This window comes from Anser brachyrhynchus (genome assembly GCF_964034855.1).
Source record: "Anser brachyrhynchus genome assembly, chromosome: Z".
NCBI classification, from domain to species: domain Eukaryota; kingdom Metazoa; phylum Chordata; class Aves; order Anseriformes; family Anatidae; genus Anser; species Anser brachyrhynchus.
In genome coordinates, this window is record NC_137697.1 from 13,951,008 (window position 1) to 13,964,751 (window position 13,744).

General features: G+C 38.9%; 1 protein-coding gene across 18 annotated transcripts in view; it reads right to left on the bottom strand.

The window, feature by feature from the left end:
• The window catches only part of ARL15 (ARF like GTPase 15), a 216,847-nt gene that overhangs the window by 191,092 nt on the left and 12,011 nt on the right, over window positions 1-13,744 (bottom strand). For 14 of the 18 annotated variants that reach the window (XM_080574574.1, XM_080574572.1, XM_080574578.1 and 11 more), the window contains one exon: window positions 13,496-13,552. The exons of the other annotated variants lie outside the window; for them this stretch is intronic. In XM_080574574.1, the coding sequence (XP_080430700.1) occupies window positions 13,496-13,549 (54 nt within the window). In that variant the 5' untranslated portion in view covers window positions 13,550-13,552. Of the gene's footprint in view, window positions 1-13,495; window positions 13,553-13,744 lie in introns of those variants that run through there. 18 annotated transcript variants of the gene reach the window in all.

The window sequence follows — 13,744 nt, forward strand, 5'->3', positions numbered from 1 at the left end:
TGCTTTAGGAACATAATGGTATACCTACGTTGTTTCTATTTTTCAATAAGATAGAGCTTAACCAAGCAAAAGCTTGGTTAACTCATCTTCTAAGAGTCTTTTCCAGGTGTCCTTGACTGCAGAATGCATACCCAGTAAATGATCCTCAGCAAGTAATTCAGTATGTTCAGCATGAAATTAATAAGCTGCCTCTGATCCCTGTTTTAGTGACGCAAATAAAGCAAAAGAAGAAATGGGAGCTACATGGCTGCATCTTTCAATTGTAAACTGCCACAAGACATAACTCCTCACTCTATTTGTAACTTTGGGATTCTGTACAGCATGACCAATCTGTTAACTTTTCAGAAAGCTGAAAAAGTATGTGATTACTTTCAAACAACAAAGGAACAGACTTTTGTCCTTGTTTGCAACAAAGAAGAGCTTAAACTGCAGCAAGAGAGATTAACAGGAGATTTAGGCTACATCTTAGAAAAACAGCATGTAGAAGAGTAAGGCTAGTTGAGCTAGGGAAGAGATTAAAGGAGAAGATTATGGAATCTGCTAAGGCTTTTTCTGAGAACCAGTCTGGTCAGAGCTGGTTTGGCCATAGCCCATCCTGCGTCTTCTGAGCCAGGGATGCATTAGATGACTCCCACTCCTTTCAGCCCTATTTGCTATGATTCTGTCATGTGAACATGAAAACCACAATCATTTGTGCAGAAAGGCAGAATGTTTCTGAGGCTTCTTACACCTTACCAATCTGAGCCATGAAATCTTGCATAAGCAACACATTAATCCATTGATTCATCTGTCGATAAAGCACTTTTCTCAATTAATGCCTTCTTTAAAAAGGTAGTATTTAAACACGGACAAACCCTAAGCAGTCCCTGAAAAGCCCTCTAACAGACATGCTTCTTTTTTGTATCCCAAATAATTTTTGAAAAGCTCCACCAAGAATCAAAGGATAATTCTTCAAATAACTAATGTTTTCAGTTCAAAACAATGATTTAACCATCAAAAAGTAACTGAAGTCCATTTAAGAGCTATGGACTACAGTGTCCGGTGCCTACACAGCAACACAAAGGCCTGTAGTAGTTCAACATACTGAGTATACAAAACTAAAAAACATACATACAACTTTCATACATAAATACAAGTTTTGGCACAGCATTTGCTATGCACTCTCCCTTTTCAGTTCTGCACTGAATTCTTTTTCCTTATTCAGAGCAGAAGACCCTCTCAGCAGTAGTTGTTACAGTAAGTAGGCAATACACAAACTGAAATATAACCAAAGTGGTTTTTATCAAAAATATTCTAGCACAGAGAGAATGGGAGATTAAAAATACAGAATCCCATGGTTACAACTGTGTGGTAAGAGAGGACAGGTGTCAGCTCACTTGGCATACCTGCCTTTACCTAAAGAACCCTTGAAAGGAAAGCTTGAAGGTCAGAAAAGTGACATAGTCACAACATGAAAACAAACAGCATTCTTTGCAATGTTATTCAAGAAATAGAGCAAATTGCTGACATCTTCCCTTTTTGGGGAACAGTTTCCTGCACTGGAGTACAGAATTTGAAAAGAGAATTTCAACAGTAAAGATAGCAGAAGGCTAATTAAATGTCATAACTAAAACGCACACGTCAATGAGTTGAGAGCATGTAGCAGGTCACAACGCAAGGCATCGTGATTCAGAACTACTAGATTACTTGTCTAGAACTTGCTAGGGAATGTTAGTTGTGTGTGTCTGTGTGTATGTCTTACACCACAGTTTACCCTGCTAAAAAAAAATTAGCTTACATCTGATACAAAGTTTGAAAACTAAGCCACTAGCTGCAAGATTCAGGAACTTAAGCAGACAGAATAATACAAGCATTATGACGAATAGATTCAAAGACATTTCCAAATACATTCAGTTTTCATACTTACTAGGGGCTTTACTCCTTTTCTCTACCTGAAGCTGATTTACCATCCACTAGATTATTATTAGTGGGTAGAAGCTTATATAAAATTAATTCACATTACATTACAGCTTCAGTAGAGCACACACCTAAAACCTCAGTTTTTTTATTGTGGTTTTCTTGCTCATTATCCGATAGTCTCAGAGCTTCACATTTCCACTAGCTCAGCATAGCTCAGTCCAGAGCAACTTTTTCTTTTGGGGACACATTTTAACTTTCTTTTTCTTGAGGTGTTTAGTTTAGAACTCCCTTTCATGACCTTCACAGTATTCTAGCCTGTAACAGCCACTGCCAGAAATTTAGGATTCTCATCCTACCGTAGGCTCTGCTTTTTGATCTGGTGTGTAGAGATGTGGATTTTCCCATTTGGTTCCTTTCAGAGTTACCTTCCTGTTCAAACTTCAGAGATGTTAGAGTAAAAAAGCACTTTAAGAACTTTTGAAACCAAGACTCACCTCCATCTAGCATCTTACAAAAAGCACTGATCCAACCTGCACCTAGGACCCTCTTTCTTACTATATCTGTTGTCTTCCATAGCCAATAAATTTGAGAAAATAACCAAGAAAAAAAAAATTGTGATACAACAGCAAGGCAAAACATCTAAAACACAAATCTTGATATCAATTATCAAAAGGTTTTGCCAACTTTTACTCTATATATTCTCATTCCACTCTCCTTTCATTGTTCCATGATCGTCTGTCTCTGTTGATTCACCTTCACAACAAATCCCATCTTGTTTTCCCACATACAGACAAGAAGTGAACATGGCAAAGAACTTTAATGATTCCCACAACACTGCTGTGTTTGACACATTCCCCTTCTGCACGTAGTCTGATTGTCATAGCAGAGACTACGCTAGGAATCGAACTATCACCTTCTGTCAGGCCTCTAGGTACAACCATATGCCATGGAGGTTATTTAAGATTATATAATCCAGACAAATGCACTGGCGTATCTTCCATATAACCCAAGATGACAACAAAATGAAGTAAGCAGATCATCAAGAGAACTCTAACAAAACACAGGCCTGGCTAAAAAACAAAACCTCCCACATTTGGAAAATGCATGCAGTTATAAAGACTGACTTTTGTCCATAATCGAAAAAGTTCTAGGCTTCTTAAGCAGTAGTTACTGGGGTAGGAATGGATAAAAAAGGAAGGAAAAAAAAAAAGGCAAAAATTCTGCCAGCAATCCACCCTGGATTCTGGGAAAGATCCATGCTCTGAACAACTGAGTTCCATAAAGGCAAACTATCCTAAACTACCAACAGTGGTGATATGCTACCAACCTTCTACACTTTTAAGCTACAAGACAAACATACTTCACAAAAATTCACAGTAGGACAAAATGAGAAAGAATTCAAGTCTACAACAGCCAGGTTACCAGGGAACAGCAAATCATCACTTGTAAGCTGAAGCGTATGTTTGCTGACATAAAAAGTCACTACAGCGTGAACAGTACTTTAAAAAGTAGTTACTAAGGGAATTTGAGAGAAAGAGATTCTAGCATACAACTTACCTCAAAACATTTTATCTGTGCACATGCACTTTTCCACTACCACACCCACCACAACAAACAACTACAGAAGTTAAAATACTCTGTGCTAAAACTGGAGGAAATGAACAAAGCAACAGTAAGAAACAAGTACAAGGTAAAAGGAAAGTGAACTGAGGAGAATAAAAAGTATTATTTTTGTCATGACATAAGTGACTAAGATGGCCAGGATGAAGCAGAATGACATCAGAGAGGTGAGGAAACCATATCTGACAGTTAAGGGAGCACAGAAAATAGGTAAAATAATGAATAAGTTATATTTTATAATAAATAATGAATCCTGAAATCACAGAATGACAGAATTGTAGGAGTTGGAAGGGACCTCAAGAGATCATCGGGTCTAACCCCCCTGCCAAAGCAGGTTCCCTAGAGCAGGCTGCCCAGGTAGGCGTCCAGACAGGCCTTGAATATCTCCAGAGAAGGAGACTCCACAACCTCCCTGGGCAGCCTGTCCCAGTGCTCCATCACCCTCCCCGAGAAGAAGTTCTTTCACATGTTGGTGCGGAACTTCCCGTGCTCTACTTTGTGGCCATTGCCCCTTGTCCTGTGCCCACAAACCACTGAAAAGAGGTTGGCCAAATCCCTCTGTCTCCCACACTTAAGACATTTGTAAACATCGATAAGATCCCCTCTCAGTCTTCTTTTCTCAAGGCTGAACAGACCCAGGCGTCTCAGCCTTTCCTCATAGAGAGGATGCTCCAGGCCCCATATCATCTTTGTGGCCCTCTGCTGGATTCTTTCCAGGAGATCCCTGTCCTTTTTGTAGCAGGAAATAAAAAAAAGAAAGTGACAAAAAAACAGTGATAAAGAGTAGCAGTTTACATTAAGGCAATTCCAAAAATGGCTGAACTGAAGAAAAATTTAACATGCAGAACCACGCTAATTGGTTGATGTTGAAGAGTTTTGAAGAGGTGCCAGGAGTCATATGGAAATTTTCCAAATGAGGGAACAGACATGCTGCCACACAGTGGCTAGAGCAAGAGTGTATAGAATCACAGAACAACAGAATAACTTGCAATGGAAGGGACCCGCAAGGATCATCAAGTCCAACTCCTGGCTCCACATAGGACCACCCAAAAATCAAACCAGCTGTGTCCAAAACAGCATCTTGAACTCCAACAGCTTGTTGCTGTGACCACTGCCTTGGGGAGCCTGTCCCAGTGCCCGAGCACCCTCTGGGTGCAGAACCTTTCCCTAACCCCCAGCCTGACCCTCCCCTGTCCCAGCTCCATGCCGTTCCCTCGGGTCCTGTCGCTGTCCCCAGAGAGCAGAGCTCAGCGCCTGCCCCTCCGCTCCCCTCGTGAGGGAGCTGCAGGCCGCCATGAGGCCTCCCCTCAGCCTGCTCTGCTCGGGGCTGAGCAAACCAAGGGACCTCAGCTGCTCCTCAGACAGCTTCTGCTCTAGACCTTTCACCATCTTCGTCGCCCTCCTCTGGACACTCTCCAACAGTTTAATGTCCTTTTTGTACTGTGGTGCCCAGAACTGCACACAGTACTCGAGGTGAGGCCACACCAGCGCAGAGCAGAGCAGGACAATCACTTCCCTTGACCGACTAGCAATGCTGTGCTTGATGCATCCCAGGGTACTGTTGGCCCTCCTGGCTGCTAGGGCACACTGCTGGCTCATGTTCAGCTTGCTATCAACCAAAACCCCCAGATCCATTTCCGCAGGGTTCCTCCATTCTGTACAAATATCCAGGGTTGCCCTGTTCCAGATGCAGAATCCATCACTTGCTCTTGTTAAATTTCTTATTACTGGGAATTGCCCAGCTCCCTAATTCGTCAAGATCTCTCTGCAAGGCCTCTCTACTCCCAAGGGATTTAACAGCTCCTCCCAATTTAGTGTCACCTGCAAACTTTCTCAAAACACCTTCTAGTCCTACATCCAAGTCATTTATGAAAACATTGAAGAGAACTGGCCCTACAATGGAGACCTATGGAACCCCATTAGTGACTGGCCACCAGCCTGATGTAACCCCATTTACTACAACCCTTTGAAGCCAACCTGTCAGCCAATTGTTCAACCATTGCATTATGTATTTGTCAAGCTGTGTGATGGACATTCTGTTCAGAAGGATACTGTGAGAAACTGTATTGAAAGCTTGGGGAATCCAAAAAGATTAGATCAGCTGGCTTCCCTTAGTAAATTAGGTGGGTAACCTTGTCATAAAAGGAAATTAAATTCGTTAAGCAGGACCTTCCCCTCATGAACCTGTGTTGGCCATGACCAATGGCCATATTGTCCTTCAGCTGTCTCCCTGTGCTAGCTGAAACAGCTGCAAATGAAATCAGTTCTGTGAAGCACCTCTCTTCTGCCATGTCTAGTTATCGCAAAAAGGACATGCAGATATATTTCACATAGCTTAGACTTAGGAAGACCCAAGCACTGAACTACAAGCTTGCCTTCAACAAGAAGCCACAATACTGAAAGCAGACAGGAGTACTGCTCCTCAGAGAGATAAGGTAACAAGAAAAGGGTAGGTCATGTTTTGACCTGAAATACAACATTTAGTAAAATAATTACATGGTAAGTTGTGATGATTTGAATTAGTTTTTGTGTGCTCTGAAAGAGGACATTAAAAGGATTGAATGAAACAAAGTGGGCCAGCAGCTTTAACTGACAGTATTAAATCTAGCTAAGAAATGGAAGTTGCAAGTTTGGGAAGCCTTGGAATAAATACTGCTGCAAAGAGAGGTACAAGAGATTTGCCAACACTCACACAGGCAGCTGCAACAATACAAGAAATAGAATTTTAAAATCTTAGTTACAACACACTATAAGTAACCTCTACTTTCCAGGATGCAAGGCATCTGAGACATTTCTCACATCTTAATGATCCCTAAAAGATATTGTCCCAGAATGGCTTTTAAGATACTAATGTATGTAGTTAGTTGAAAGCTACCTTTAGAAATATGTGAATTTATACACATTAATACCAATGTACCATTGTGCTAAGTTACAGTATCTTTTAAACACTACAGTTATTTCTCCTCTTTGATAACATAAGACCTAGCCATATAAGACCATTAAAATGTAGTTCAGTTTTGTGCTATAGAAATCCTTGCTAATAAAAATGAAGTGGCATTCTTTAAAGGCCTACATATTACAGAATATAAATAGTTTCAAGATTTGTGTGGAATATAATCAAAGTGATACAAATACAAACATTGCAATAAAATAAAAATGATCTAAAAAGGGCTATTTATATAAAAGGATGTACAGGATGCTATAGAACAACTTTTCCCAACATCTACAGTTTTATGCAGATCAATAAAGAATCTCAAAGCATGTTGAAAACACTAGCCTATAATTATACAGAAGCTGTAGCAGCGTGGAATTCAGCAAGCCACTTTAACTTCAATACCTGAGCAAAAATTTTCAACTTTACAGTGCGGAGAAACATAAAAACAAAGACAGACACATAGTCATGGAGAGAATTATAAAGGTCCTTCACCCTCATAAAGCTAACTCATAACAGATCAAGTTTTGTGGCATTTGATGCATTTCCTTGAATTTATTTGATCTGCTACCTGCTTGTATGACCTCTTCCCTTATAATATACCTATTCTTAAACAAATGGAGGATGTCTTTAGAAAACAGACTCGAACTATTTACAATAGCAATCATAATAGTAACACTGTTATATCTGTAATACCCTCAGGCTACAGTGCAAGCGTGTTCATAGGCAAAAGCAATATTCTACCAGTCTAAGAAAAGCAGACAAGCTTTTGACCTAACACTAATGAAACAAGTCTAAGACCCGATGAACAGACTGATCCCCCTTCTGCTGTAACATGTCATCTTGTGAAAAAGATAATTATCCTGCAAAAAGAAATGTAATTTCTAATACAGCGTAGATGTCCAGCTGCTAGTAAAGGCAAATTGCAGACAAACCAGAAACAATCTACATCACTTTCAAGAAAATAATACTGAGAGTAACAACAGCTGTATGCTATTACTAAGAATAATATATATTGCTAATACCATTTCCATTTACAAATCACCTGTTTGATTCTTATTTATGCAACTGTACAAAGTAGAGGATGTGACTGCAAACACAGATCAGTGCATGCAATTTTTAGCATATTCATAAGGCAATCTTTTGCCACAATTTCAAACTGCCCAGACAGACAGACTCCAGACACCCTGAAAATTAATCTGCTTTGTTGCAAAAATCATGGCTATGCACAATCCCTATTTTTAGATTACAGAACATGAAAGGAAAGCTTCACTTTCACTGAAAAGCCATTTCTTGTCTTTATATCCCCTTAATAATCCAAAGGACACAGCTAACTTCTGGATTTGTACACTTGCCACTTAGTAATTCAACATGCCCCACTACTGTCTTTCCAAGTCCACAGTCATAGGGAAACTCGAATTTCAAGCATGTGATATTGATAATAAGAGTCTGTCAGGATATTGAATACCTGTACTTTGCTATGTATTTGCAATTTCTACTTTAAATCTATTAATCATTTCAAATAGTTATTTTTCATTTTTGTAATTAAGAACACTATTCTACACCATACTGCACCATAAAGGGATGCTCAGCAGAAGTCATCAGGAAATTTCCATGCTCACACAATAAATCCCTGAACCACTTGAGCCTAAAGGAATAGTTTATATTCCATGTGGACCAGCTACTGAAGGCAAAACATGACATTTTGCCAGTATATTACACAACTGTTTTCTGGAAAGAGCGCAACATTGCAGATCAGGAATCCTGATTTCCAAAAGGAAGGCAAAACAGTGTTTATGTACAGGATAACTAACCACATAGCTTTGATACATACAAACTGAATGGCAACTTGACTCAATAGCAAAGATATGAGACTCTTGTAATAAGGATCTAGGCTTTTTTTCTAGTCCTCCTTCAAGTTAATTGTCTGTGCTACATCTGTTTTTTTTCCTAAAGCAAGGAGACGGTTTCATCTAGATGGTCTGCTTTTTATGGACCCTTACTGTTCAATCTGAGTTCATCATTTCTCTAGTTCAGAACAAAACTCCATTCCAGTCTGCAAGTTTGTCAAACAGACATCTAATTCCAACAAAAATTAACAGGCTAATTTGGTAAACCATGCATTTCCCAATCAAATCAATTACTAGTTGTCAGAGGTTGTCAAAGTGCTGTAAATACAGACTGTGTCAGTTAACATCTCAGGGAAGCAATGCTGTCACACGAGCATTGGTTGGACCAAGCTGCTGAGCTCTTTGAACAGATAACATGAGCTCTGGTCTCAAGGAGCAGCTACTCAGCAATTCAAATAAATTTAATTTAACAAATGAACTCTGCATAGGGGAAGGAGAGAGAACTGTGTTCTTATCCTCACCCCTGGCCCAGCATGGGTAATTTCCCATTCAACCTGTCTGAGCTTTCCCCATCTGATTTAAAAAAAAAAAAAAAAAAAGGTCAAAATTCTGTCTTCACTTGAGAAAAGTAGAAGGAAAAGTCTAACAGCTTTTATCAAAAAAATAAAAATCCTTAATATAGCTAACATTTACACGTACAGAATAACACATGCATCGTATCATTCTCCCTTTATACTATTTATATTGGTAGCAAAGAAAAAAATTATCAGAAGATAAACAAACATGATTAAAGCAGCTTGACTATACATTTGCAACAACAAACTGGACATACTCTCAAACACAACACCATCTCATCAAACACAAATCACTGCCAATAAATACTCTGGTCATAGTAAATACCTTTTATTTAAGGCTGGAAGTTGAAAATATTTATACCTTTCCCTTCCAGCAGTCTACCCATAGAATATCAATAGTGAACGTGAATGGAATTGTCTGCATTTCCCAAAGGGTAGAACATAAAAGGATTTTTTCCTGCTCCCTTTTTGTGCCTTTGTTTTGCTGCTCATGTCAAGGACGCAACATGGGAAAGGGAGGAGTAGACAGGATATGCTATATAAGCTCTGTTATTACTTTAACTTTGCATTTTCAATGGGAAACCTCATCAGGGAGGGAAAGAGTCTCAGAGGAAGCCTTCTATACTGTAAGTCACAGGCTGGCTCATGAACCGTTCCAAACATACTCCCATGATTACCTCCTACTCCACCACTGCCTTTAGTTACCACCACAGTTGGCTTCTCTTAAGAGCTTCCCCTCCACCACTTCATGAATAAATGTTAATTCTGTTTTGTCTTAACGTCAGAAAAATTCTTTAACATACCAGCTGTTTCTAGTCAAACCGTTTTCAGGACATGAATTTATCATTATAAACAAAGACAAATGTAAATTAATCCAAAGTAAACTAGAGAACAAAAAGCACAACATTGGAATCATTTACTACACTTACCATACATAAACTATAGTAAGCACAGCTTTATAAATGCATCATTTATTTCCACATCTCACTGCGCAAATTCAAGTCAAGAGTCTACTAATACCAAAATATCCATGGCTCACCATTTTCAGGAAGTTGCCAGTATTGATGCAATGCTGCTAAAGTGCACTGGTTTTGCCATACCCAGCATCTGAGATCCAGAAAGCTCTACAGAGGCCTTGTTGTTATCCATATTGTTTTGGTTTTAAGTGAGTGTTTTCTAATTGTTTATCTGCTGATGCCATATTCTGCAGTCAGGGAAAACTCTTACACTCTGATTTTCCAAGAACATAAAATGTTATTTTCTACACTCTTTATTCCTAATGCATATCAGCCAAGAATCACACTTCCACGAAGCTTCCTTAGTTTTTTTCTGCATGGTTCTCATCCCTGCAGAGGTTTCTTTCCTTGTTCTGTCATCCAGAACAACAAGCAATAGGAATGTTAGTAGTCTTTTTGTTTATTCCTGAGGTCACCTGGGTAAGAGGGGAGAAGAATATCCTATAACCCATGTTCAAAAGAGATTACTATTATATACAAACAGTTTAGGGGAACAAAGCCTCAAAGCCCAGTAAAGCATATCAGAGAACCTTCTGGAGCTCATGTATAGGCATACAATCATGTTTCCACACTTTCTCATGTGGAGACCTAGGTAGCTATAAAGGTAGCAAACATACCATCAAAAAAACTATCTTACAAGAAAGACAACAAAATTCAATGTATTTTCCCTCTTAAGTTTATGTAGGTTGAGGTCTCCACAGTTATTTCAATACTATTTTCACCTGCTTAAGAAAAATAAAATAGAAGCAGAAAAGACATTAACAATGATGACACAAATTTCTGTCAAGCTTTGCTACAAGCTGTCATACGCGTACAATCTCCACAACCACAGAGTCAAGAAGTAACTTATCTACCTGTTCCCACGCTGCCACTGACATATCTGTCTCAGACAGTAGCACAGTGGAAGAAGCAGAAACAAGAAGTCTGAAAAGGCTGGAATTTCTGCCAGAAGGTACTAACTGTGTAAGGCACACAGAAGATATGGAGTTTTACTTTGGTTGGTTTCTATTCCACAAGTTTTCATTTAAGCACATGATAATGTTTTCATTTCAGGATACGCATCTTTCACCTTCAGTTCCTTACAAATATCTATGCAGTTTTCATATTAACCACCTCTGCTTTTGTACTTCCCCCTTGGGACTAGGTGCATACCTCTAAATCTCATCTGGTTTAATCTCCCAAAATGAGTGTCACATCTTTCTTGCAAGGACCTATGTTCTTTCTAGCTTGAGAGAACAAAGCTTTATCCTCCTAATCATGTCAACTGAAGGCAAAACAGACTCTTTTGCTATAGATATCTATATAAACCCTTCCTCCTTCTCATAATCTGTGCAGGCCTGAAAAACAGGAAGCCTATTTAATGCAGTAGTACAGCTGAAGTAATGGGCACTCAAAGAGTGTTACTGATAAGCAGCTTGATAACAGACTAACAATTGAGATGTCTGCAGTCCAAAGGACTACAAGTCTTCGCGAGACACTTATGGCGCTGTACAACGAGGACATGCAGAACAGGAAGTGTTCAAATACGGGACAAACTGAACACATGCCACTGCTAAGGACTGGCACTTCACAGACTGCTTAGCTTTTGGGTAATAATCAATCTTGTTTTTTTTTTAAAAAAAGATCTATTAAATCTGCAAAACAGCATGCAGTAGAAAGCATACAATACAAGTTATAATGAATTGATTAAATGGGAAATATGAACTGGAGTTTTGTGTTTTGCTTCTTGACCATCTGTACAGAGCGCTATACTTGCTAGCTGCCAGATTGCTTGCATACCTGAGCAACAAATCCAGAGACTGAGTTACATGACTGAGCAAGAACAAGGCAAAGAGTGGAGAGAGGAACAACCACACTTCATTTCCGCATAGCATTCACTTCGGCAGGTCTCTCCCTTAACTCTGACACAAAAACAGTTCAAACCCACTCACCAAGCAGATCATCTGAAACTCACCTTTCAATGACAGGCATTCTGTACAAGCAAGTACTCCAGACACCTGGCAGTTTCCTAAAACAGCTGTTTTAGCCTTCACATACACTTTATATGTGACATGCCTTTGCTCTTATACTGTGGCCACAGCAGTGCATCTCTGGATGCTCTCAAGCCTACTCACCACACTCCTTGTTTGAGGTCCCAGCAGTCAGGGAAATCAGTTTCTCTCAGCATTTTCCTAAATAAAGCTATCTTTGTAATTTAAAATACTTGATGAAATTAAAAATTATGCTGATCAAATTTCACAATAAAATACCATTTATCCAACTACTACTATAACTGCAGCTACCACGACTTAGCAGTGAACTGCAGCAGACCCACTGCACTTACCTATTCTAAACCTAAACAGAATCAGTTATTACCAGAGGGTGTATTCTGCTATACATTACAACTGCTTATACCCAATTCTGCAATACACACAAAATTATACTTGGACATCCTCTCCAATTAATTTGGACAGCTTAATACAGCCTTCTAAAGAGCTGGCAGATGGTCTGCATACTTCACAGCCATTAAAACCTCATACCGTAGCCCACTCCGATCCTTCAAGATAAGCATTCTCTTATCACACAGGAATTTGGAGAAAGAAGGTCTTGCTAAGGATCTTAAATACCACAGGAAAGCATGCTTTTAACTGCAAGTGGCAGTTTCCTCCATGAGGATTTTGTACATATTACCCAAATCTGTTACGTTCTACCATTTAGAAAAGAGTCTTTTAGATTATGAAAACCGAACACAGGCAAACGTCAGAGGTGGGGGGAGCACAGTCATGTGGACATGAAGCCATAACTGGAACTAAATTCTAGGAATAAAAAAATCTTAAGCTTTGCGATTTGGTCCCCCAGGTAAGGGTCACTGGTGCTACACAGGCCTCATTACAGCTGTTCACAAGGCACATACCCTTTGACTGTAGAGCCTAATAAAATGGAAAGTGGTGTGTGCCAGGTTTCCTGCTGAAAAGCACTAACAGTGGGAGGAGCAACCCCACTCTGAAAGCTCCAAGATTTGAAACATGCTTACTTAATGAATTTCTATCTGTTCTCATCATTAATACAAGCAGCAATTAGGAGGAAGGTGAAATTTTAAAGAATTCTTAGCATCTTTGGGACATTCATGTTTGAAATAAACCTCGTATTTCTTTCAAGTTTCTTTCAATTAAGGTTCAGGAGACTTAACAGTATTTGGAAAATATTAAGTCACTCCAGGCAAAGCTTACAACAAGAAGTACATTTACCTAATATGTTTTAATACAACACATTACTCAAGCATAATGGATACTTAAAAGCAAATGTATACAAACCCTTCAGCCATTATATTATGCGTGAATTCTCAGTAACTCACACATAAGAATTCCAAATTTTCTTACCTTAAGAGGTTGGCTGGATTTTTCATTACTTTTTAATTAAAGTGGAGAACACTTTCTGTCCTGGTATTAATAAAGCTGGATAGGATAAACCATGCTGTATTCTGCTTATGTAAACTAATATGACAAATCCCTTTTGCTAACTGCATTATTTAATCCTGATCCCAAAATACTGTGTAACTTCTTTTCAGAAAAAATGGCATTAACACTAACAAAAGTTATTTATTTAGTTAGAACATTGCCTTACCGTGTAAATGCCAATTCTACAAACAGCAAATGAGAGCTGGATACATTCAGACATAGTCTAAAGAAATTAAAATAAAGACATTACTAAGAATTCCATTTATTAAAAATTAATCTTTTTTTCTCTGACATCTCTCCCCTCTCCCCGAAAGAAATATCTGATGGTATACTACATGATGTTTCTCCTCTAAGACTGTACTAAACAGACTGAGAAAAATGCCATAAAAAAAATCAGATTATTCAAACACTTATT